This window comes from Hesperophylax consimilis, chromosome 20 (genome assembly GCF_061612785.1).
Source record: "Hesperophylax consimilis isolate HC1 chromosome 20, BYU_Hcon_1.0, whole genome shotgun sequence".
Lineage (NCBI taxonomy): Eukaryota > Metazoa > Arthropoda > Insecta > Trichoptera > Limnephilidae > Hesperophylax > Hesperophylax consimilis.
Window position 1 is genome coordinate 9,870,032 of NC_142855.1, and position 22,538 is coordinate 9,892,569.

A 22,538-nucleotide genomic window follows, 5' to 3' on the forward strand; every position below is an offset into this window, starting at 1 on the left:
AACCAAAAACACATGATTTTGCATTACTACGTATGGCATCGCCTTAAATATCGAATTCTTTAAAAATTATGTAAGTTTTGAGTCAAAATGTCCCGGTAAGTTTTTTTGTCGACATTTTCATGTTTGATATTAAAATTTGACTTTCTACAAATATCAATGTTTATTTCAAATATAAACATTTCAAAGATAATTTTATCTAGTTTCGAAAACGGTATTTCTCTTTAAGACAAATTTAAAAATTAAAAAGTATTTAGCACATTTAAGATACCTCGGGAACATTCAGAATTATCAATAAATTTCAACGTGTTGTTGGGACTTGTAGGTAAACATATTTTAAAAACCCTTAGGATTTTATAATAAAAATTTCAGAACATCCAAGGTATTTAAGGCGAAGCCAAATCACTATTTTGATTAATCTTTATAACGAATTAGTGTACATTATGAATACCAAAAAATATGCTTTAGATAAATTGAAGGTTTTCCTATCGCTTCGCTTGAGATATATAAATGCAAACTACTAAAAAAATATATTTTTTCAGTAGAAATGTTTGAACGCGTAAAGGAAACAACTTTAAAAAATATAGTATTATAGCTAAAATTATCTGTGACAGTTTCATTTGATTAATTTTTTTGCTTTCTTATAAAATTGCTTGAAATCGAACATTTCTAAACTCCGTTTGTCAAGCGATTTGAATGCTTATTACCTAAAATGTAAGGTATACCATGAATATACACATTTTTGGCTAGTAGCTTCCTCTTAATCAGTAATAATTTCTCGGACTAAATATATATTGAAAAAAAAACATACTTTCCATTTTAATAATGGTGTAGAGATTCTACACTGTAATAATAATGATACAATTAAATTATAAATTTAGGAGGTAGAGGTATAGTCAAAATAACTTCTTTGAAACATAATCAGATATAGAAATGCTAAGAACTTTGTTCCATAGGAAAGCTCATAGCTCAGAAATGCACAAAATAATTTGCAAGGCAGATAGAAATATTACATCTTTAAATTTATACGATGAGAATGCCAACATTTTTATAAATCCCAACCAGGAAATATTAGATTTCTGGTCAAATAAAATTTTACACGCAAAACACTTCAATTATCTCAACCAAACGTATGTTGAAAAATTTTCTTCAAACAAATGGTTGAGTATTGGAGAGTTGAGCGCAGAAATAGATGGATATAAATCCATTAAGCATAAGCTTGCCATTCAAGATAGAGTCATTAATACTAAAAATTATAGGAAGCATATAATCAAAGGTACAAATCAAATTGATGATTTATGCAGAAAATGTTTGGCTTTTCCGGAAACTATAGAACATATTATATCGGGATGTTCTATATTAGCACCGTCCGAGTATACATTTAGGCACAATCAAGTTTTAAAAATAATTCACCAAAGTTTGGTAATTAAACATAACTTGATTGACTGCCGTAATATAATACCATATTATGAATACGAAACTAATTCATTTTTAGAAAACGAATTTTATAAAATATATTATGATAAAACTATACTAACAGACCGAACGATTAATCATAATAGACCCGATATAGTTTTACATGACAAAATTAAAAAAAAATAACTTATATCATTGATGTCGCTATTCCAAAGTCCTGTAATATTAAAAAATCTGTTAATGAAAAAAATAAGAAAATACACAGATTTAGGAAATGAGATAAAAAGAATTTGGCATTCTCAGACTATAAAAATATTACCATTTGTTATTTCGGCTACTGGCATTATACCTAGCTCCCTCATTCAAAATTCAGGCGTATTAGATCTATCAAAAAAATTATAAATAAAAATGCAAAAATCAGTCATTTTAAATACATGTAGGATAACGAAAGATTTTTTAAATATTGATGTTGAGGGATCAATAGGATTTATAGGCCCTGTTAGAAGTTCTACCGAACCGAACCCTCTGATATGAAGATATCTGGAGTCGGTGAATTATTTTCCCATTTGATCTCTGGTGAGTTGACGTATTGTTCTTGTATTGTTTTGTATTTATTTTGCTTATATAATGCACTTGCATAATGTTGAATAACCAGATGATCATTTGTGGAAAAGTGTGTGGAAGGGTTTAGTTTTTCCTATGGGGAAGATTTAACCCGGACATAAAGTGGAAAAAAACCAATATACAGCATTGCACGTAAGAGTCAGTTGGATACTTTAATGATAAGTATAATTTTGCTATAAAAAGTACCATAATAATATACTATTACCAACGTACTAATATTTAAACATTCGTCAGAACTGTGGGTAGATTACACCGCATCCCATGTTTATCAATATGTTTATGGTAATAAGTTCGCTTAGTTAAATATTCAGATATTTCATGAAGTTTTCTGAAATTGCTTTAGAAAAGTATAAATTAGAAAGTAATAAGATTGTAAATATTTTCAGCAATTAGAATATCTTTTATGAATGATCCTATGAATTTTTTTTTTCATTCCTCCAAGATTATAACCCCCCACTCCTTCTCACACTACATCCTTAGGTCTATATATATTCCTGATGAGGTGGACATAGCGCACGAGTAGTGTCGAATGCATATAAACATATTTATATATAAGACAAGGTCTTATGCATAGCACAAAGGATAACAAATTATTATAATCTATTATAATCTCATATATATATATATATCTCCCGAGTAAAAATATAATAAGCAGTAATTTTTGATTGTAGTACTCTAATACATATTGATTTATTTGGCGTGTTGGAAATAAGCCGACGTGGCTCAGTGGTCCAGAGCGTCTGACCGGACATCAAAAGGCGCGGGTTCAATTCCCGTCGGCGGCATTTATTGATTTTCAATTTGTATTAATATTTCAGGCGACTAATTATTGCTTATAATAATTTAATAAAAATCAAAGTAAGAACGGTTAGAAACATTCTCTTCAGGGCCCTGGGCTTTGTTCTACGCACTGCAAGGGATTCTAGAGATAACCGGGTGCTTATAGTTATATTTAATTCCTCAGTAAGGAGTAGACTTGAAAGTGGGTCGGTGATGTGGAGTCCACACCAAGTAAAGTATTCTCTCGTCTTGGAAAGAGTTCAGAAGAAATTCTTGAGATTTCTCTACATGAGGGAGTATGGCTACTACCCGTGGCTCTGGGTATGCTCGGAATGAACTATCTACGGGTCAGGAGAGATGTGCGCATTGCTACACATTTCTTTAGACTGATTCGTGGATGGTTTGAAAACTCGCTCATCATGGAGAGCATTCATTTCTATGTTCCCGATGGTTATCTAAGTCACCGACAACATACACTATGCTATCTCCCGGCCTGCAGAACTAACTTGCCAATGGTCATGCCTGTGGGGAGAGCAATCTTGCTGTTGAACAGAATCAATTCGGATATCGACATGTTTTGCATCAATGAAGCTTCCTTTAAAAGGCAAGCTCTATTATCACTGGTATAGTTGATATACACACTATTAACATTAATCTAAGAATTCTTATTACAAACATATTTTAAAAACGCATTGAAATTAACAATTTTGTAATGTTTTTGAAATGAATAAACAAAATTGAATTAAATTGAATTGAATAGCTATCTGACAAACATAACCACCCTCCTCCTCTCTTCATCCTTACAACATACACCGATTGGGGATGCCATAGTCCCACTGGTTTCAGGTAGATGGTAAAAAAAGAAATTAAATTGCATGAATAACATTTATTAAACAAATATTTTATAAAGCTAGGAAAAATAAAAAAAATATTTCAGGATTAATAATAAGAAAATAAATTATGTCATTTTGTTTAGAGTTCCAGTTTTCGACTCAGTTAAAAAATTATTTAACATGCATTAATAAAGTAGTAAAGTTTTAAATTGAAAAGATAATATTTAAATAAAAAAAATATGCAACGAAAACAGCTAATTATATAAAGTAAGCAAAGTAAAGAGTAACACAAACTATGCAATGAAAACAACTTATAGCATTACACTATCTAACGAAATCAACAGCATAGTAACACAAAGTATGCAACGAAATCAGATAGTAACATAAACTATGCAATGAAAACAACTTATAGCATTACGCGATCTAATGAAATCAGCTAACAGCATAGTAACACAAAGTATGCAACGAAATCAGATAGTAACATAAACTATGCAATGAAAACAACTTAAAGCATTACGCCATCTAATGAAATCAGCTAACAGCATAGTAACACAAAGTATGCAACGAAATCAGATAGTAACATAAACTATGCAATGAAAACAACTTATAGCATTACGCCATCTAATGAAATCAGCTAACAGCATAGTAACACAAAGTATGCAAGGAAATCAGATAGTAACATAAACTATGCAATGAAAACACTATACTGCGCAGCGAAATCAAACTAGTTAATGAAAACAGCTAATGAAAAATATTATGCTATGCAACGAAATTAGATAGTAATGCAATTAAAACAGGTAATATCAAATATTATATTGTGCAACGAAATCAGATAGTTTTTATTATCAATATAAATTTGTTTTACGGGTGTTTTTCGATATCTGTCTAACTAAGATATATATATACCTGTGTCGAGACAGACGTATTGGAAAAATTGTGTTCAGTTTAATGGCTAGTGGGAGAGTATTGTATAGTCTTGTTGCAAAATATCTTAAATTTCTCTGGCAAAAAAGGGATTAGTAAGAGATTAAGTCCTTTCGTTCTAGTATAACGATCAGTTTGGACATTGTCAAAAGCAGTTTTGTGTTTGAAAAGGTATGCTGGTATGTTTTTGGCATGAAGTTGCCTAACGAATTCAGATAGTAACAAAAACTATGCAATGAAAATACCTTATATCGTATATATTAATTATACTGTTGAACTAAATCAGATAACTACATAATGAAAGTAGCTAATAATGCAACGAAAACAGGTTACGATACCTGACGCAAAATGTGAAATGAAAATAGAGAATAACTCAAAATAATCGATAAAAATAGAAAAAAAAGTTAAAAACACAAAATGTGAGATTTTAAAAAGTGGTTCGTCGAGCTCTTGCTTCATTCAATTTGAGAGAAGTTTTTGTTCCTTCTTTGCTGACCTTATCCAAAGATTGTTCATTGGCTTCCTCAAGCGTGGCCTCTTCGGTCGGTCCGTTTTCTGCGGTAGTATCTTCGCTGTCGGCACCAAATCTGAAAATTTAAAATATTTAATTACAATTTTGCATTTCTTGGTGAGAACAAAGATATTAAAAGGATGCAGTGAAGAATATAGAATTATAAAAAGAAGAAGAAGATGGTTTGAAAGGGAGATCTGTAAACATGAATGGGTATTAGATACGATAGAGAATCAATAGCGCGTTGTGCTTTTACGGACACCAGATGGCGCTGTTTTTCATGAAAAGCATTTGTATGTCCAACAGATGGCGCTGTTTAAAAAAACATGTTTTTACCTGTCACAGGTAATATTATACGTAATATAGGTGTCAAAATTTCAAGGCAATCGGTGAAGAATTTTCGGAGATTTAAGTTTTTGAACAAAGGAACATTAACAGTTTTATTTATTTATTGGTAAAGTTAAGAGACAAACAGCTTATACATAAAATACAAATATAAATATATACATGTTAAAAACAGTCAAGCTAAAAAAGTCTCCTATATTAATATTGATTGGAGATGGAGTTTTATTGCATAAAAAAAAATAAAAATATATATATATATATATATTTTAGGTGAGGAGGGGAGGAATAGGAATTTAGGATGAGGATAGGAGATGCTCTGGATACATTCCATACTATAGTATTAATTTTCGATCGTACGAGTTACTTCTATTCGATATTTGTGAAGTGTATTGCTAAAAATATCTATGTTTTGAAATTTAGTATTATATTGGGCACATATACGTGGAATTGGTGAATTTTTTCTAAAGTTAGTTCTACATGTAGGTAAATGAAACAAATTGGATTGCCGTGTTGATCTTGTTGGAATATGAATATTTATTAAATTCATTAGCTCTGGTGAGTCGAGGCCATTGTTAAGAATTTTAAATAATAAAATTTGGTCAAAAACCAAACGTCGTGTATGAAGTGAGTTGAATTTGTGGTAATTAATAGAATCGGCGTAATTTGAGAAATGTAAGTTTTGTTTATAATTAATGTATTTAAATTTTTTTTTTTGAATTGTTTCGATTCTCTCAATGTGGGCTTGGTAAAAAGGAGTCCAGATCGGTGTGCAGTGTTCTAGGTGGGGACGGATGAACGCTGTGTAAAGGGAATATAGAGTCTTAAGGTTGCGGAAAGGTTTCGTTAAACGTATTATAAATCCTAGCATTTTGTTGGCTTTGTTGATGATTGCATCAGTGTGTAGAATGAAGTTTAATTTCACATCCAGTATTACCCCAAGGTCTCTGATAGAATCTACTTCTTTGATTTGTGTCCCGTTTAATGTATGATGAAAGGAAATTTTATTTTTGTTACGTGTAAATGATAATTTATTGCACTTTGAGGTATTTACTACAAGTTTATTTGATTCACAGTAGTTAAAAAGACGATTGAGATCCTCTTGAAGTTTAATGCAATCTTCGATTGATTTGATAACTAGGTAGATTTTTTTATCGTCTGCATATGCTAGGTAATTGGAATGTAAAAAACATTTGTGAATATCATAAATATACACATTAAATAATAATGGCCCTAAATGAGAACCTTGAGGTACACCGGAGGGCACGGAAAAGAAACTGGACTTAGTTCCCGCAACTGATACACATTGAAGTCTGCACCGAAGGTATGAAGTGAGCCACCGAAGTAAATCACCATGGATGCCTATTTGACTTAATTTTTTAATTAAAATGAAATGGTTTACTTTATCGAAGGCCTTAGAGTAATCAGTGTAGATTACATCTACTTGGTTTCTATTGTCCATATTGCTCGTTAAATATTCCGTGAAATTTACCAAATTTGTTAGTACCGATCTTTTTTGTAGAAATCCGTGTTGTTGGTTTTGTATGTTGCGAACAATTGTTGTATAAATTTGATCGTAGACAATTTTTTCAAAGAGTTTACTAAATACAGTTAGAATTGAGATTGGGCGGTAGTTTACAATGTTGCTTTTAGAACCTGTTTTATGAATAGGGATTATAGTTGCTTCTTTAAACTTTATAGGAAATTTTCCTGCTTTTAGTAACATTCTAAATATATTAGTTAGGGGGTATGAAAGATTTTTTGCACATTTTGAGATAAAGTATGGCGATATACCATCACTGCCAGCACCCTTACTAATTTCTAAATTCTTCAGGTATTTATTGATCAAAAAATTGTTTATTTGTACGTTCCCAATCGGGTTATGATTATTCATATAGGTAAAACTATCGACTATACTGGGATCATTCGTGTCCTTATCATTAACGTAGGTGGACTGAAAGTGTTTAGAGAAAAGTTGACACACTTGTTGAGCACCGGTGCCTGACTCATCTTTAAGGTGCATGATTTGTGGGATGCCATTTGTTTTACTTTTGCTTTTAGCATAGTTCCAAAGTTGTTTATTATTTATAAGAATATTAGATTCAACTGAATTTATGTACTGAATAAAGCAATGCTTCTGTAAGTTTTTTTGTTGGGTACGTTTGATTGAAAACTCTATGTAGTCTACTGGATTATTATTGGATTTCCATTTTTGATGGAGTTTTTGTTTATCTTTAATGATTTTAATTAGAGAAGCTGAATACCAGTTTGGAAATTTTCTCTTTTTGATGATACGTTTAGGAACAAACTGGTTGATGGTACTGTTTAAAATGTTGTAGAAAGAATCGACTACTACGTCAATATCCGAATTTTCCTGAGTAAATGACCAGTCTGTCATTGACAGATGTTGGTTGATTAACTCGTAATTGGCTTTTGTAAACTGATAAATTTCTTTAGGTGGGGCGTGAATAATAGGAAGTATATCGATTTTTAGCATAATTTTGAGTGATGGGTGGTGCGAGTCTTCGTTGACAAGAGGATCGCATGCACGATATACTTGGCATTCCTCATTACAGATAACTAAATCCAGGATTCTGTTATTTGCATTTTTTATGTAATTATATTGTTTTAATTCAGAATAATGGATTGTGTCAGCAAGTGAGGAACTAATTGTGTTCAAGTTTTCAGGTGTCAAGTGTAAATCATTGTTATGTATATTCCATGTTACGGTGGGCATATTAAAATCTCCAATTACAAGTAAAATGTCATCGGGATGTTGATCTTTTACGTTAGCAAGTAAGCAAAGGAATGAATTGAGTGCAGTTTCATACCCTTGTCCCTGTGGGAGATAAACACAGGCTACATGGATAGTACGTTTGGAGGTATAGTTAGAAGGGTGAATAGTTACCCAGATACATTCAGCATTGCAGACCAATTCTTCGCGAGGGTAAGCGTTAAGATTGTTAAATTAAAAAAAGATTGTTTTATATAGATATATGTGATAAACTAATGTTTAAAATAAAAGCACAAAGAATAACTCTTTATCAGCAATAATTACTATCCCAATAAAATAGATGCCCTAACTATGAAGCTGTAAAATCTGCATAAAACTAAATGTGTTACATTTGTAATGAACCCAAGGAGACATTCAAATTACCAGAATTGAAATTATAGAAAAGTCACAAAGCATAAAACATCACGGAGATGAAAATCTAAAAATAAAAATGGGACCTACACATCAAAGGTATAACAGAAAATCTTAGATGGGACATACACACCAAAGGTATTACAGAAAATCTTAAATGGAACCCACATATCAAAGGTATTACAGAAAATCTTAGATGAGACCCACACATCAAAGGTATTACACAAAATCTCAGATGGAACCCACACATCAAAGGTATTACACAAAATTTTAGATGGAACAAACACATCAAAGGTATTACACAAAATTTTAGATGAGACCTACACATCTAAGGTATGACACAAAATCTTAAATGGGACCTACACATTAAAGATATTACAGAAAATCTTAGATGGGACCCACACATCAAAGGTATTACACAAAATCTTAGATGAGACCTACAAATCAAAGGTATTACAGAAAATCTTAGTTGGGACCTACATATCAAAGGTATTACAAAAATCTTAAATGGGACCTACACATCAAAAGTATTACAAAAAATCTTAGGTGGGACCTACACATCAAAGGTATAGGAAAATCTTAAATGAGACCTCCACATCAAAAGTATTACAGAAAATCTTAGATGGGACCTACACATCAAAGGTATTACAAAACACTCATCTCTTCGTGAATAGATGTATTTAAAAATATTTAAATAATAAACTTTTTGTGTGTGACTGAGGATTGAACCCTCCTCCCAGGGACTGGAGTCAACTGCGCTAACAACTGATTTGGGTACGACTGACATTTATTTCGTATATTAACTGCTATAATGCCATCCGATCTAAGAGAAATGCGTATACGTCCCTGGAGTCCGTCTGAGTAATCACTAAAAGTTGATAGAATGTATTGTCATCGATAACGAGTCTATCTGCCGAGTTTCAGCTCGATTGGATGTCGGGAAATGCGATATAAATGCGAAGAGTGGTATTTAAAAAAACACTTTCTATCAATAATACATTTTGTCCACAAAGATGCTTACCTCATGTCAATGTTACCAACACCAAACTTTCCTTTCTCAATACACGACTCCGATACAACAAGAGACGTGCAATCTTCATCATCTTTTCCACGATTGTATTTTGCTAAAAAATCGAAAAATTCATCCTGTTTTTCAACTTCGGCTTCATCCTCTGCTTTTTCTTCATCCGTTGCATCTTTTGCTTTGGTTTCATCTGTTGCTTTGTTTTTGTCCGTTGTTTTGTCTTCATACTCTGCTTTGGCTTCATCTGTTGCTTTGTTTTCATCTTCTGCTTTGGTTTCATCTGTTATTTTGTTTATGTCCGTTGTTTTGTCTTCATCCTCTGCTTTGGCTTCATCTGTTGCTTTGTCTCCATCCTCTGGTTTCTCCGCACTAAATGCTTTAAGGGTGTCGCAGCAAACTTCGTCAGGGTTGGTGCAACTCAATCCTTCTGCCGTATCTTCACCATACCTGTAAAAATAATTTAAGTAAATTTTAAAGAGAACAACAAATCGGAAAAGGACCAATGCTTGGCAGATGTGAAAAATGGAAATTGATGTATATTTTTAACAGGAAGCAAGCAATGCATTGATTTGTGATGATTTTTCATTTTTACCATTTGTTGTAAAATTAATAAATTTTCGAACAAGAGTCCCAACTGCTCCCAACCGTAATTGGGGTATGTTGTGAGCCTGAAGGTGGTGGGGAGTGCAATGAGATCGAGAACAGGAAGGTGGGGGAGTCCCTGCCTATTGAGATCTGTCACCAAAAACAGTTCATCAGCCATTTCAAGCAACGTTTAAATTCTGAATGGTGGTCGTACACCACGCCAATACTTGAAGGTATCTTCCACTCTGGAACGTGCCGCAAGTACAAGTTGTCTCCACCCAACCCAAAAAATATTCAATTCAAAGAAACTAATTCATTGACTAATGCAGGGCTTCCCAAACTTTTTTCAACTGTGACGCCCCACAGTGGGCTGAAAATCGCCTTTCATAGACATAGAGACTTGAATTTTCGAGGGTATTTTTTTTTGGCTAGAAATGGATTCTGCTAATCATTACTATGCTATAAAATTTCATATGAAGCAATTGCGTGTACAAATGAAGGAGTCATCATTTTTTTAAGAAAAATTTGTATGGCACTGACATTAAAAATGAGGCTATCTCTGGAATCATAAGGTTGGCCATTCTATCCTTACACACAGATATACTACTATTTATTTGTATTTTTTTGACATACTTCGTATTGTGGCGCAACTTGAGATTTTTTTTTTTTAAATCCTCAAAGTTGAAAAAAAAACTTTTTAATGTTGATGATTCATTTTAATGCTTAAATGCATCTTGTATGCTTTGTCTAGTTAACAATATTTTAACACTACAAGTCTACTCATATGTAAAGCATTTAAGCATTAAAATGAATCATCAACATTAAAAAGTGTTTTTTTCAACTTTGAGGATTTAAAAAAAAAAAATCGCACGTTCAATCAAATTCAAGTCTCTATGTCAACGAAAGGCGATTTTCAGCCCACTGTGCGCCCTTGGGAAGTTGCCATATTTTTGCAACGCCCCCCCCCCCTCCCGGTGACTAAAAATCTAAGCCCCCCGCCGCTCATTTGTACCAAGCGTAGTATTTTGAAGCCCCCCCCTGAACGGGTCACATAGTATGGGTACGTTACCTAATAACAATTTGTCAGAAATACTCCAAATAGTATCTAAATTTTTTATTAGAAAATAAAGAACACAACATAAAAAAACAAAAATGGAAGCAAACAAAAAGATAAAAAGGCAGTTTTTTTCTTTGGTATTAATTAGAAGGATGTGTTTGCTTTTCTGAGCATAGTTTCTCTAAACGTGGTTGAAGTTTCGAAATCGCCACTCTCGTCTCTGCCTCTAAATTTATTTTTGATCTGTACTTATTCTTAATTACTGCAACTGAAGAGAAACCTGTCTCACATAAGTATGATGTCGAGAAAAGTAAAGACCGATTGGAGTACATCGCAGTTCACTGTGAGACTTTTCTGCGCGGCGTGGCCTGAAGTGGCGCGGGACTCAGTCGCTCCGAAGTGTGCGTGTGGAAGACGCTATAAAGATTGCCTCACGACGCCCCTGGGATGATCCCGCGGCGCCCCGGGGCGTCGCGACTCACACTTAGGGAAGCCCTGGACTAATGTATAATACATCAATGCACTAATTGCGTCAAGAATGACGGTACCCACATAGTACTGGATTAGTTAGTTACAATATATATTTACCTCATGTCCAGATTCCCAACTCCGTATATGTTCTCCTGGTCTTGGCAGAGATGTGTTGGTACGCAAGTACATTTGGTTTCGTCAGCTTTCGCCTTGTTTTCATTCCTTATAAACTCTTTGAAACTTTTTATTTCTTCATCTTCTTCAATGTAATCCGGGTAGTCTGCATTGTCGAAATTGTTGTGATTATTATCGACTTCTTCAACAATTGGCTTTTCAGCAGATTCTGTTTTGTTTTCATCTCTTTCCTTTGCAGCGTCATTCTTTAATAATTCTTGTATTTCCTTTATAGTTTGCTCAATCTGCTTTTGGTCCATACCATCATCGATATTATCAATTGCTTCACTGGTAATTTCAATTTTTTCATCTGTGGTTTCTTCTTTGTGTTCATTAACTGTTTCTTTGTTGTGATTTGCTTCGTCTGTTTCAACTTCAACGGGATTTTTTATACTCGTATCGAATGATGTAGATTCTCCGCCCACGTTGTGATTCGGAAATTTCTCTCCAGGAAAATCTTGCTTTTGTGGTTCTGCAATCTTTTCAGTTGTCGTAAATGTAGGTGCAATCTCTTCAACTGTAGGTCTAGCTTCAGTAGGTTTGTTGTAGACCTGTGGATGTTCGCTAGGCACGTTGTACACTTCTGTAGGTGGATTATAAAGAACTGGCGAAAGTGCGTCAGCTATCTTTTTTCCCAAATCAGCAGCTATTTCTATGGTCTTTACCAGAACTGCCCTTGTGTCATCATTAGTTTTTGAGTTACAGCATTCAGGCCTATCTAATTCTTTACCAGAAATATGCACATCAAATCCACGCAGACTACCCAATTGAAGAGAATCGATCACAGTTTGCAAAATTGATTTGTCACTGGAACTATAACCGTGGTTATGACCTGACGAACCGTTCTGGATTATTTCCGAGAGGGTTTGTTGCCAAGAAGGCCTGTGGATGTCTCCAGTTGTCTTAAAAACCACTTTCTTCTCCTCTTGAGGTATCCGTGGATATGTTGGCCCAACACTTTGAATGGGCACTTGATATGAGGTTGGTTCTTGCTGCTTGTAGTAATTTGGACTTTGAGATTGGACGCCTATAATGTGCGTTTGATGAACGTTTGAATCTTGTCCTTGATATAAACTGGGTCTTTTTGATTGGACTTTCGTTTGATGAACGTTTTGTTCTTGTTCTTGATGGAAACCCCGACTTTGAGATTGTACTCCCATAATTCGCGTTTGATGAACGTTTGGTTCTTGTATTTGATGGAAACCAGGCATATGAGAAAAAACGGCTTGAGATTGCGTTTGATGGACGTTTGGTTCTTGTCCTTTATGGAAACCCCGACTTTGAGATTGGACTCCCATATTTCGCGTTTGATGAACGTTTGGTTCTTGTATTTGATGGAAACCAGGAATATGAGAAAAAAAGGCTTGAGATTGCGTTTGATGGACGTTTGGTTCTTGTCCTTGATAGAAACCCGGTTTTTTCAAATGAACGCTGTAGACTTGTACGGGATGATAACTCGGACTTTGGACTTGATGATGCATTTGATGGTGGTTGTATCCTGGTCTCACGTTGACCCATCTCATCCCTGGAGGAGGCTGAGGCACCCGTCTGTTTTCTTGAGATTGTCTTTCTTCGGACGACTGATGGGGGATAACGGTGTACTGACGCTGAAAGGGAAAACCGGCATGTGGTTCTCTCTGGGCCAAAGATGGTATTACAAGCGGTATATGTAATACAGGATAACCTGTTGAAAAATAAAACAAAATTAGCATTAAAATGGACTTATTTTTTAATGATAAACTAATGTTTATAAGACAAGGTTTTTATGCATAGCACAAAGGATAATAAATTATTATAAGCAATAATTAGTCGCCTGTAATATCAATACAAATTGAAATTATCTCCCGAGTAAAAATAAAAGCCGCTGACGGGAATTTGATGTCCGGTCAGACGCTCTGGACTCAAATAATTCAATATGTACTAGTACTTCAATCAACAATTACACCTGTAAACAGCCAACTTTATTTTTGAAGGAAAGGCTTTGATAGTGCCAAATTTCCTACTAGATGGAGTCGAGACATATTATATCTACATTTTTTGGTGAAATATTTTGATTATTATTTTTTTAATGATAAACAAGTAAAGTCAATAGATGTCGCACATAAAAAATAAAAAAATAAGATAGGTTTACCTAAAAAGACGCTGTCTAGATTGCATTTAGTTCAGGTTGAATCTTGCGATCATACATAAAGATAGTTGCCAATAAAAATGTGTGGTGGAAAAAAATGAAGACAATGTTGGTAGTTCTTATTCGAAGTATGATACAGTTAAAAGTGACCGAGGGGGATAGGGTCCCATTAGCTCAGTTGGTAGAGCGGTGTCCCGGCAAGACAAGGGTCCTGGGTTCGAGTCCTAGATGTGACCGTATCCTTTTCTGATTTTTCTGTTTCAGATTTTCGTTTAGAAATCGCTAATATTGTCTTCAATAATTTATAAGACAAGGTTTTTATGCATAGCACAAAGGATAATAAATTAATATAAGCAATACAGACGACCAAAAGAACTGCTTGTCTGTAGGTAGGTACCGTAACGAGAGTCGATGCGAACAGAGACGTGTTCTTGCATACAGCACTTTTCAAACTTATTATTTTACTTCAGAAAAGAAAATTCCAGGGAAATTGGAAAACGTTTTATTTTGTTATATTCTTTTGCGTTTGCCCAATAAATAGTAAAGACAAATAAATACACATTGATTGATACAAGATTTAGAATATACCGATATCTTTTTAATCTCCTGTTAAACTCCCTGAATGACAGAGAAACAAATACTGTTAGGTTAGGTTACGTTCAATTATTGAAGACAATATTAGCTATTCCTAAACAAAAATCTGAAAAAGATACGGTCACATCTAGGACTCGAACCCTGGACCCTTGCCTTACCGGGGCACCGCTCTACCACTGAGCTAATGGGACCCTATCTCCTTCGGTCATATTTAACTGTATCATACTTCGAATAAGAACTACCAACATTGTCTTCATTTTTTTGCAGCCATCTCTTTATGTAAACTGAACTAAATGCAATTTAGACAGTGTCTTTAGATAAACATATCTTATTTTAATTTTAATGTGCGACATCTATTGCCTTTTCTGCAAGTCTAGGATGAATATTTTATTTTTGGGAATAACCTAATGAGTAAAATCTATAATTGTAATATTTAATTATTGAAGACAAAATTAGCGATTACTTTTTCGCTAAATACGTTAAGTAAACCTAACTAAATAACTAAGCATCACGCCGTTTCCCCGCAGGGGTAGGCAGAGAGGACGGACCGCCAAACAACTCGGTCACACCACACACTTCTTGCCTCATTCACATTCATACATCGTCTCATACATACTCTTCTATTATTCTGACTCTTGACATGGCCCGACTCGAGTATCTGATTCTCTTGGTCGTGCCATGTCTTCCTCGGGCGTCCATTCACATTTGCATCGTATATTCTCCTTACACTCCTTTCTTCGCTCATTCGCTCTACATGCCCAAACAATCTAAGCGTCCCTTTCTTAATCTTACTCATTACGCTTACATCAGCCTTGCACTCTTTGCGGATCTCCACATTACTCACACGAACATGGTTTTACCACACATACGCCTCAGGGATCTCATTTCAACAGCATTTAATCTACTTTCATCCTTTCTTTGCTAGTTCCATGCCTCACTTCCATACATCAGGGTAGGTACTAGCACTCCATTGTGGACTGCTAACTTCGCTTCTTTGGACAATTTTTTGTTAGCGCCAACTGCGTTCAGTCCTCCATTAATGGAGTTACTGAATGAAAAAAAAAAATTAAACACTCGCTTGTGCCTAGATATTGATTCAGTTGGCAACACTTTGTAGATATGTTCAACTCTTCGGAATATAGTTACAAGAAGGATACAATTACTGATCCTCTGAGTTATTATGTACATATTATCACATGCTTGTACAAACCCAGATGGGCGTATAAGATGTGTATATAGATAGCAAATTAATTGTTGACAAGCACATTGAACACATTATTTCAAAATCCTAAAGAATGCTAAATTTCTTATTAAGAATATGCAAAGTTTTCAAAAGTGCTAAGACTCTAGATATGTTGTTTTGTTCATTGGTCAGAAGTCCACTGGAATATGCTTCCACAATATGGAATCCTCAATAAAAGGTATACATAGATTTAGTAGAAAGTATACAGAATAAATTTTCGAAACATTTACTCAAGAAATACAACAAAATTACAAATAATATGTTAACTTTACAATAGAAGACGCACATTGTCAGATCTGTTGGTTCTACATAATCTGCTAAATAATAAAATAGATAGTCCCGAATTGCTATCCGTCATTGGTTTAAATGTTCCAACGAGGCGTACCAGGCACACTACCCTTTTTGATATTGAAGCCAACAATACCAATGCAGCAAACAACTCAGTAATTACTCGCGCAATCACAACATACACCCATTACGAAAAATTACTACATTTAGACATGTTTAATGATTCCTTTCTAACATACAAAACTAACTTATTAAATTTCTTAGCATGACATATTTCAAAAATATTTCCACATCATTTTTCAAAACTTCTGTGTATTAACAGTCAATTACAATTCGTGAGCTTATTATAATTCTTGTTTTCAATTCATTTATTATTATCTATCCACACACTTCCTTCCTTTTATAACAATCTCAGGCGAAATTACGTAATGATATTTTAGGGACACACGTAATAGGTACTAAAACTATGTAATAATGAAACATATTTACTGTATCTTTTTGTACTGTGTATGTCTTAACAAATAAATATGAATAAATAAATACATTCTAAATGGTGCTCGTCTACCAGGGTGATACTGAGAGTATCTTCCACTCTCAAACGTGCCGCAAATATACAGGGTGTATCGGCACGTACCCGACAAACTTTAACCAGCTATTTCTTAGCACATTTGGAGTAAAAAATGTTATGGGCACTTTGCTGTCCGGTAACATTTTTTTTTAATAAAAAAATTTTCATTCATATTTTCACCACATGACACCACTGTTTTATCCTTTGTCAAAGTTTGAAAACCCATCTGGCAATATTTTATTCGAGTTTCGTTGAATAATGTACGTGCGTGCCGCTTTTACAATCACAACGAAATGGTATGGCACCATTCGTCTCATTTTTAACTATTATTATTTAGTGTGTATGAAAGAGCGAAGATGCTTTTTTACACACTTGCTAATAACAGCTGTTGAACACGAGAAACAATGCCAATGACAGTGACGGAGTGTGGATTTTTTAATAATTTTTTGTTTTTAATTGAAAAAAAAATGTTACCGGACAGCAAAGTGCACATAACATTTTTTACTCCAAATGTGCTAAGGAAAAGCTGGTTAAAGTTTGTCGGGTACGTGCCGATACACCCTGTATATATCATTTTATGTTTGTTTGTTTGTTCGTTAGTCCCCTTATTGACTCAAAAACTACTGGACCCATTTCGCGGAAAATCTCAAAGTTTTTTTGCTTATTAGTGTTAATAGTGTTTAGAGAGTGGTTTTAATGATAGAAAAAGAGGAAGACTCAACGCATTATCTCTGCACTGAAATGAGATACGGAGTCGAATTCGACATAATGTAGTTTTTAACATTAACAATGTGGATTTCATTTCACCCGAGAAAGACATGAATGAAAATAATGATTTGTGGTAAAATTGTAGCGTACGTGATCAACGAAGAAAGAGATGTGAAGAGAATGTACGACTCAGCGAATGGTTGAATAAGTCCAGTACGCACGAGAATGTCACGATCAAGCTAAACAAATACTTACTACAATACAATAATATTATATCCACCTTTAATATGCACCCAATCTTCAGTTCACAACTTCAAAACATTACCACGAACCATTCATAAGTCCCCGAGCAACCCCGGTACACGTCAGTTAGTACTTTAAATAATTTTACAAAATCATTTGTGAAATAAATCAAATGAATTTAAAAAAAAATCAATAATTTGTTTTGTTTTCAGAAATTTAATTAATTTGACCGACCGCCGGATTCATTGTTGTGAGCATTACCTCGGCCACGAAGACCGTCATCAATTAAAATAAAATAAAATATATACTATTAGTCATTAGATACACAATAAATCATTTGGTTTTCCTCAAGTTCAAATGAGAAAACACATATTTCTCGAATCAACAAATTAACGAGATAACAGCTCTGTTTTGAGGTGAAAGTTCAAGTGATATTTATAAATTCTACGAATCTAACAAATAATATTAATTTTGTTTTAATGTCCGTTATCCATTTTTATTGACAGATCTGAATAGCAAGGCACTTCCCAACCTTCCTACTCATCTCCTTCCTTTCACCTCTACCTTCAGCCTCACAGCATACCAAAGTACCACTGTTGCCGGAGTCCCTCAAGGATGAACATTGGGTCTTGCATTGTTTAGACTTTGACCGTCAAATAAGTAGATTATTTTTTTCTTGACGTAATAGCGTTGAAATTGGAATCCATATTGAGATGAACTTGTCGAATTACGCTGAACGCAACAGCACTTGATTTCAACTTAATTACTAAAATAAATAATTATTTATATGGTGGGAGATGGTAAAAGATTCATTAAATTTACATTATTTCTCAATTAAAGTTTAGTTTGAAGATTGAGAAATACGCATCCATTATTAAAATAACACAAACAAACAACCTAAAAACCATTTTGTGCATTTTATGACTCAATTAATTGTCTCCATTAGATATTTGAGTTGAAATCAAGTGTTTTTTTAAAGAGCATTTACATGCAGCGGAATTCGACTAGTTTACTCATACTGATTTAAAAGAAAACTGGCGTCACCAATTTACACAAGATATTTCAACTCCTAGGCCCCATACGTGCAAATGAAGTATCTACAAAATACTTACAAAAATCTATTTATTAATTAAACATATTTATTTCGCTTGTCGAGCAGTGCAAGCGTGAAGTGAAGTGAAAACCAAAAGGTTTCAGTGACGTCATTAGTTTCCTTTTAAATAATATTTAGAAACCTTTTAATAATACCGCACAACAGTCCCAACTGCTACCAACCGTATGGAGCCACTCTGAGACTGTGGCATCCCCAATTGGGGTATGTTGCGAGGCTGAAGGAGAAGAGGAAGATGGAGGAGTACCTGGCTATTCAGATCTGGTCACCAAACACGGTTAAAGCCATTTCAAGCATCGTGGTCTTACACCGGGGCGATACTGAGAGTATCTTAGAGCAAATATACTATGTATTATCTTAAATGAATAAATTGTGAAATAACACAACTTCATCAAATAAAATTTACTTGCGCACGCCGGGATTTAAACCCGCGACCTTCGGCTTGCTAGTCGAGAGCCTTACTTGGAGGCGGTCAGTAACGTCAACTTGTTCAAGAAATTTAAGAAAGAAAAAACCTGCGCAAATTGCGTGACACTAGAGCTCACCGTTAGAGAGATTTTGCTGCCTCACATACAATCACAGACACTGAAAAAAATCCTAGAAATCTTATCTAATTAAATTGATTTGAAATAAAACTTATTTACGTAATACATTTCGACCCGAAAAACTATTTCATCAATTATTTATTTAACAACTAGTAAGATAAAATTCACCTAAATTTTATTTGTTCATTTCTTCAGTGGTTTTATTGCTCGGGGTTGTATTAATAATAGGAAATTAAAAAGAATATAATTTCAATTAATTAAAATTAATATTCAAAATCTGTTTGAAAAAATAAGAAAATACACAGATTTACGAAATGAGATAAAAAGAATTTGGCATTCTCAGACCATAAAAATATTACCATTTGTTATTTCGGCTACTGGCATTATACCTAGCTCTCTCATTCTAAATTTAGGCATATTAGATCCATCAAAAAATTTATATATTAAAATGCAAAAATCGGTCATTTTAAATAAATGTAGGATTACGAAAGATTTTTTAAATATTTATGTTGAGGGATCAGTAGGATTTATAGGCCCTGTTAGAAGTTCTACCGAGCCGAACCCTCTGATATGAAAATATCTGGAGTCGGTGAATTATTTTCCCATTTGATCTCTGGTGAGTTGACGTGTTGTTCTTGTATTGTTTTGTATTTATTTTGCTTATATAGGTAATGCACTTGCATAATGTTGATTGACTAGATGATCATTTGTGGAAAAGTGTGTGGAAGGGTTTAGTTTTTCCTATGGGGAAGATTTAACCCGGACATAAAGTCGGAAATTAAAAAAAAAATGACATAATTTGTTTTCGGAAACAGGGTTGAACTAAACAACTGTTTGATGTCATCTACGAGTACGTATTATTTAGAAGAGTTCGCGAGTCCACCAAATCTGTGTCTAAAAAAAGGTGGCCCAGTTCTAAAGAAATCAAGACAAATTCTCAATCCATCTCTCTCATTTTTATTTTGTTGTTATTTTACTCTACCCTATTGTAACTGTTGAAAATGATTACAATCAGATTGATAAATTACTGGGACGGTTTTTAAAGCATTCAAATTCAATTATTATTTTTTAATGATCAACTAATGTTTATAAGACAAGGTTTTTTATGCATAGCCCAAATTATTGTCAGCAATATTTCACCGAAAATTGTAGATATAATATTTATCGACGCCATCTAGTGGGAAATTTAGCACTTACAAAGCCTTTCCTACAAAAATAAAGTTGGTTGTTTACAGGTGAAAAAAAATGATAAGAAATAATTGTTGATCGAAGTACTAGTACATATTGAATTATTTGACGTGTTGGAAATAATCCAACGTAGCTCAGTGGTCCAGAGCACTTGATCGGACATCATTTTCAATTTGTATTAATATTTCAGGCGACTAGTTATTGCTTATAATAATTTGTTACTCAAATTCCAATTCGCGGTTTATTGTTATTGCTGATTTAAATTTGCCAGGAGTTAAATGTTTATCTGAGTGTCCATTAAAAATAATGTAAATCTCCTCTTATAATTATAACCAGAAAGCCAGAAAACACACCGTCTTGTCAGTCATTCATCAATTTGTAATTTGTATCAATTCAATTACGTACTGAATAGAAATGAACATATTATTATATAAGACCTTGTTTTAACTTTTTTTTTATTAAGGGGAAGCTACAAGCCAAAAATGTGTATATTTTTGGTATACCTTATATCGTAGGTAATAGGCATTAAAATCGTTTGACAAACGGAGTCTAGAAACGTTCGATTTCAAGAAGAAAACTGGTTTTTATTTATTTTGTGAATAATTTTATAAGAAAGCAAAAAAGTTAATCAAGTGAAACTGTCACAGATAATCTTAGCTATAATACTGTATTTTTTATAAGTTGTTTCCTTTACGCGTTCATACATTTCTATTGAAATTTTTTTTTTTTTAATAGTTTGCATTTATATTTTTATTGAGTTATTTTTTTTAAATTTTATTTGTATTCTACTCAAGCGAAGCGATAGGAAAACGTTCAATTGAGTTAGCGCAACACGGCATAACACCCCAAAAACAAATAGCAAAAATACTTTTGGCCGTGAAAATCTTAAATCATATTTGATATAAAATATTGACATAAATATACAAAAAACCTTAGGTGTATGAGAGAGAGCTGGACAAAATGGAAGAGGTTATTACGAGATTTCCAAGAAGAACAGAGCGGTTAACTGGAAATATGTCCAGAATCGAACCAAACGATAGATTCATTTGGTTATTCATTATACTAGATTTATAATTTAGGAATTTTCTGATTTCGAGTGCTTCTAAATTATCAAATTTTTGCTTTTATAATAATAAAATGAAATTTAACCCCTGTGTCCTTTAATTATTGTTATTTAAAGATCTTAAATGTCCCGTGATTCTAATATTTATATTTCTAGTTGTCTTGCCTATGTAGAACGATGGACAATCATTGCAACATACTTGGTAAATATCTGAATGGCTAAATTTATGATCAGTATTTTTATGTAATTTTCCCAAGTTGTTATCAGCATGGAACGCGGGTTTAATGTGCGCAGACAGATTAAATTCACATTAATGTAAATATGAAAACATTGTGGAATCGGATCAAATAAAAATGCAAGACTGTTATCTTTTGAATGTGGTCTTTATAACCATGTCCGGTCATACGATGTACTTCTTGAATATTTCAGGATTGAAACACTTCAAATTAGGAGGCAACATCTTTATGCTTCATTATGTCCTAGCAATATTGAAATAAATGTTCCAATTTTTTATTTATTGTTTTTGTGTTTAATTTGTAGAATACAAAAAAATATGTAAATCAAATTTAATAACATAATTATTAAGTTCTACATGTATTTTTTGGTTTTTGTTATTGTTACAGCTGTTTTGGTTCTCAAGACCATTTTAAAACTGTGGTTATAACCACGTTTAGACGACTTATTTATCATCATCATCATCACTTTTGTCTCTACAACCCCTGGTGGGTCTTGGCCTCCTCAAGAGTCTTCCTCCACTCATCTCGGTCCCGCGCCAGCTCTCTCCAGTTTCGAAGCTCCAAGGCAGACAAATCTTTGAGGACGTTGTCGCTCCATCTTAACCTTGGCTTTCCCAGGCTCCTTCTCCCTATCGGTCTTGAGCTCAGCAGGGACTGTGGTTCTTGATGCTCGGTCATTCTTTCCACATGATCTAGCCACCGAAGTCTTCCCAGTTTTATGAACTTTGTGACGTTTAGCT

The 22,538-nt window shown here is 33.7% G+C and overlaps 1 protein-coding gene across 1 annotated transcript in view; it reads right to left on the reverse strand.

Annotated features, from left to right (window-relative positions):
* Nucleotides 1–3,727: 3,727 nt before the first annotated feature.
* Nucleotides 3,728–22,538, reverse strand: part of LOC149414043 (uncharacterized) — a 38,587-nt gene continuing 19,776 nt past the window's right edge. The window contains exons 3-5 of the mRNA XM_089644362.1: nt 11,827–13,567; nt 9,594–10,043; nt 3,728–5,161 (exon numbers count right to left, since the gene is read on the reverse strand). Of these exons, the coding sequence (XP_089500488.1) occupies nt 5,002–5,161; nt 9,594–10,043; nt 11,827–13,567 (2,351 nt within the window). The 3' untranslated portion in view covers nt 3,728–5,001. The remainder of the gene's footprint in view (nt 5,162–9,593; nt 10,044–11,826; nt 13,568–22,538) is intronic.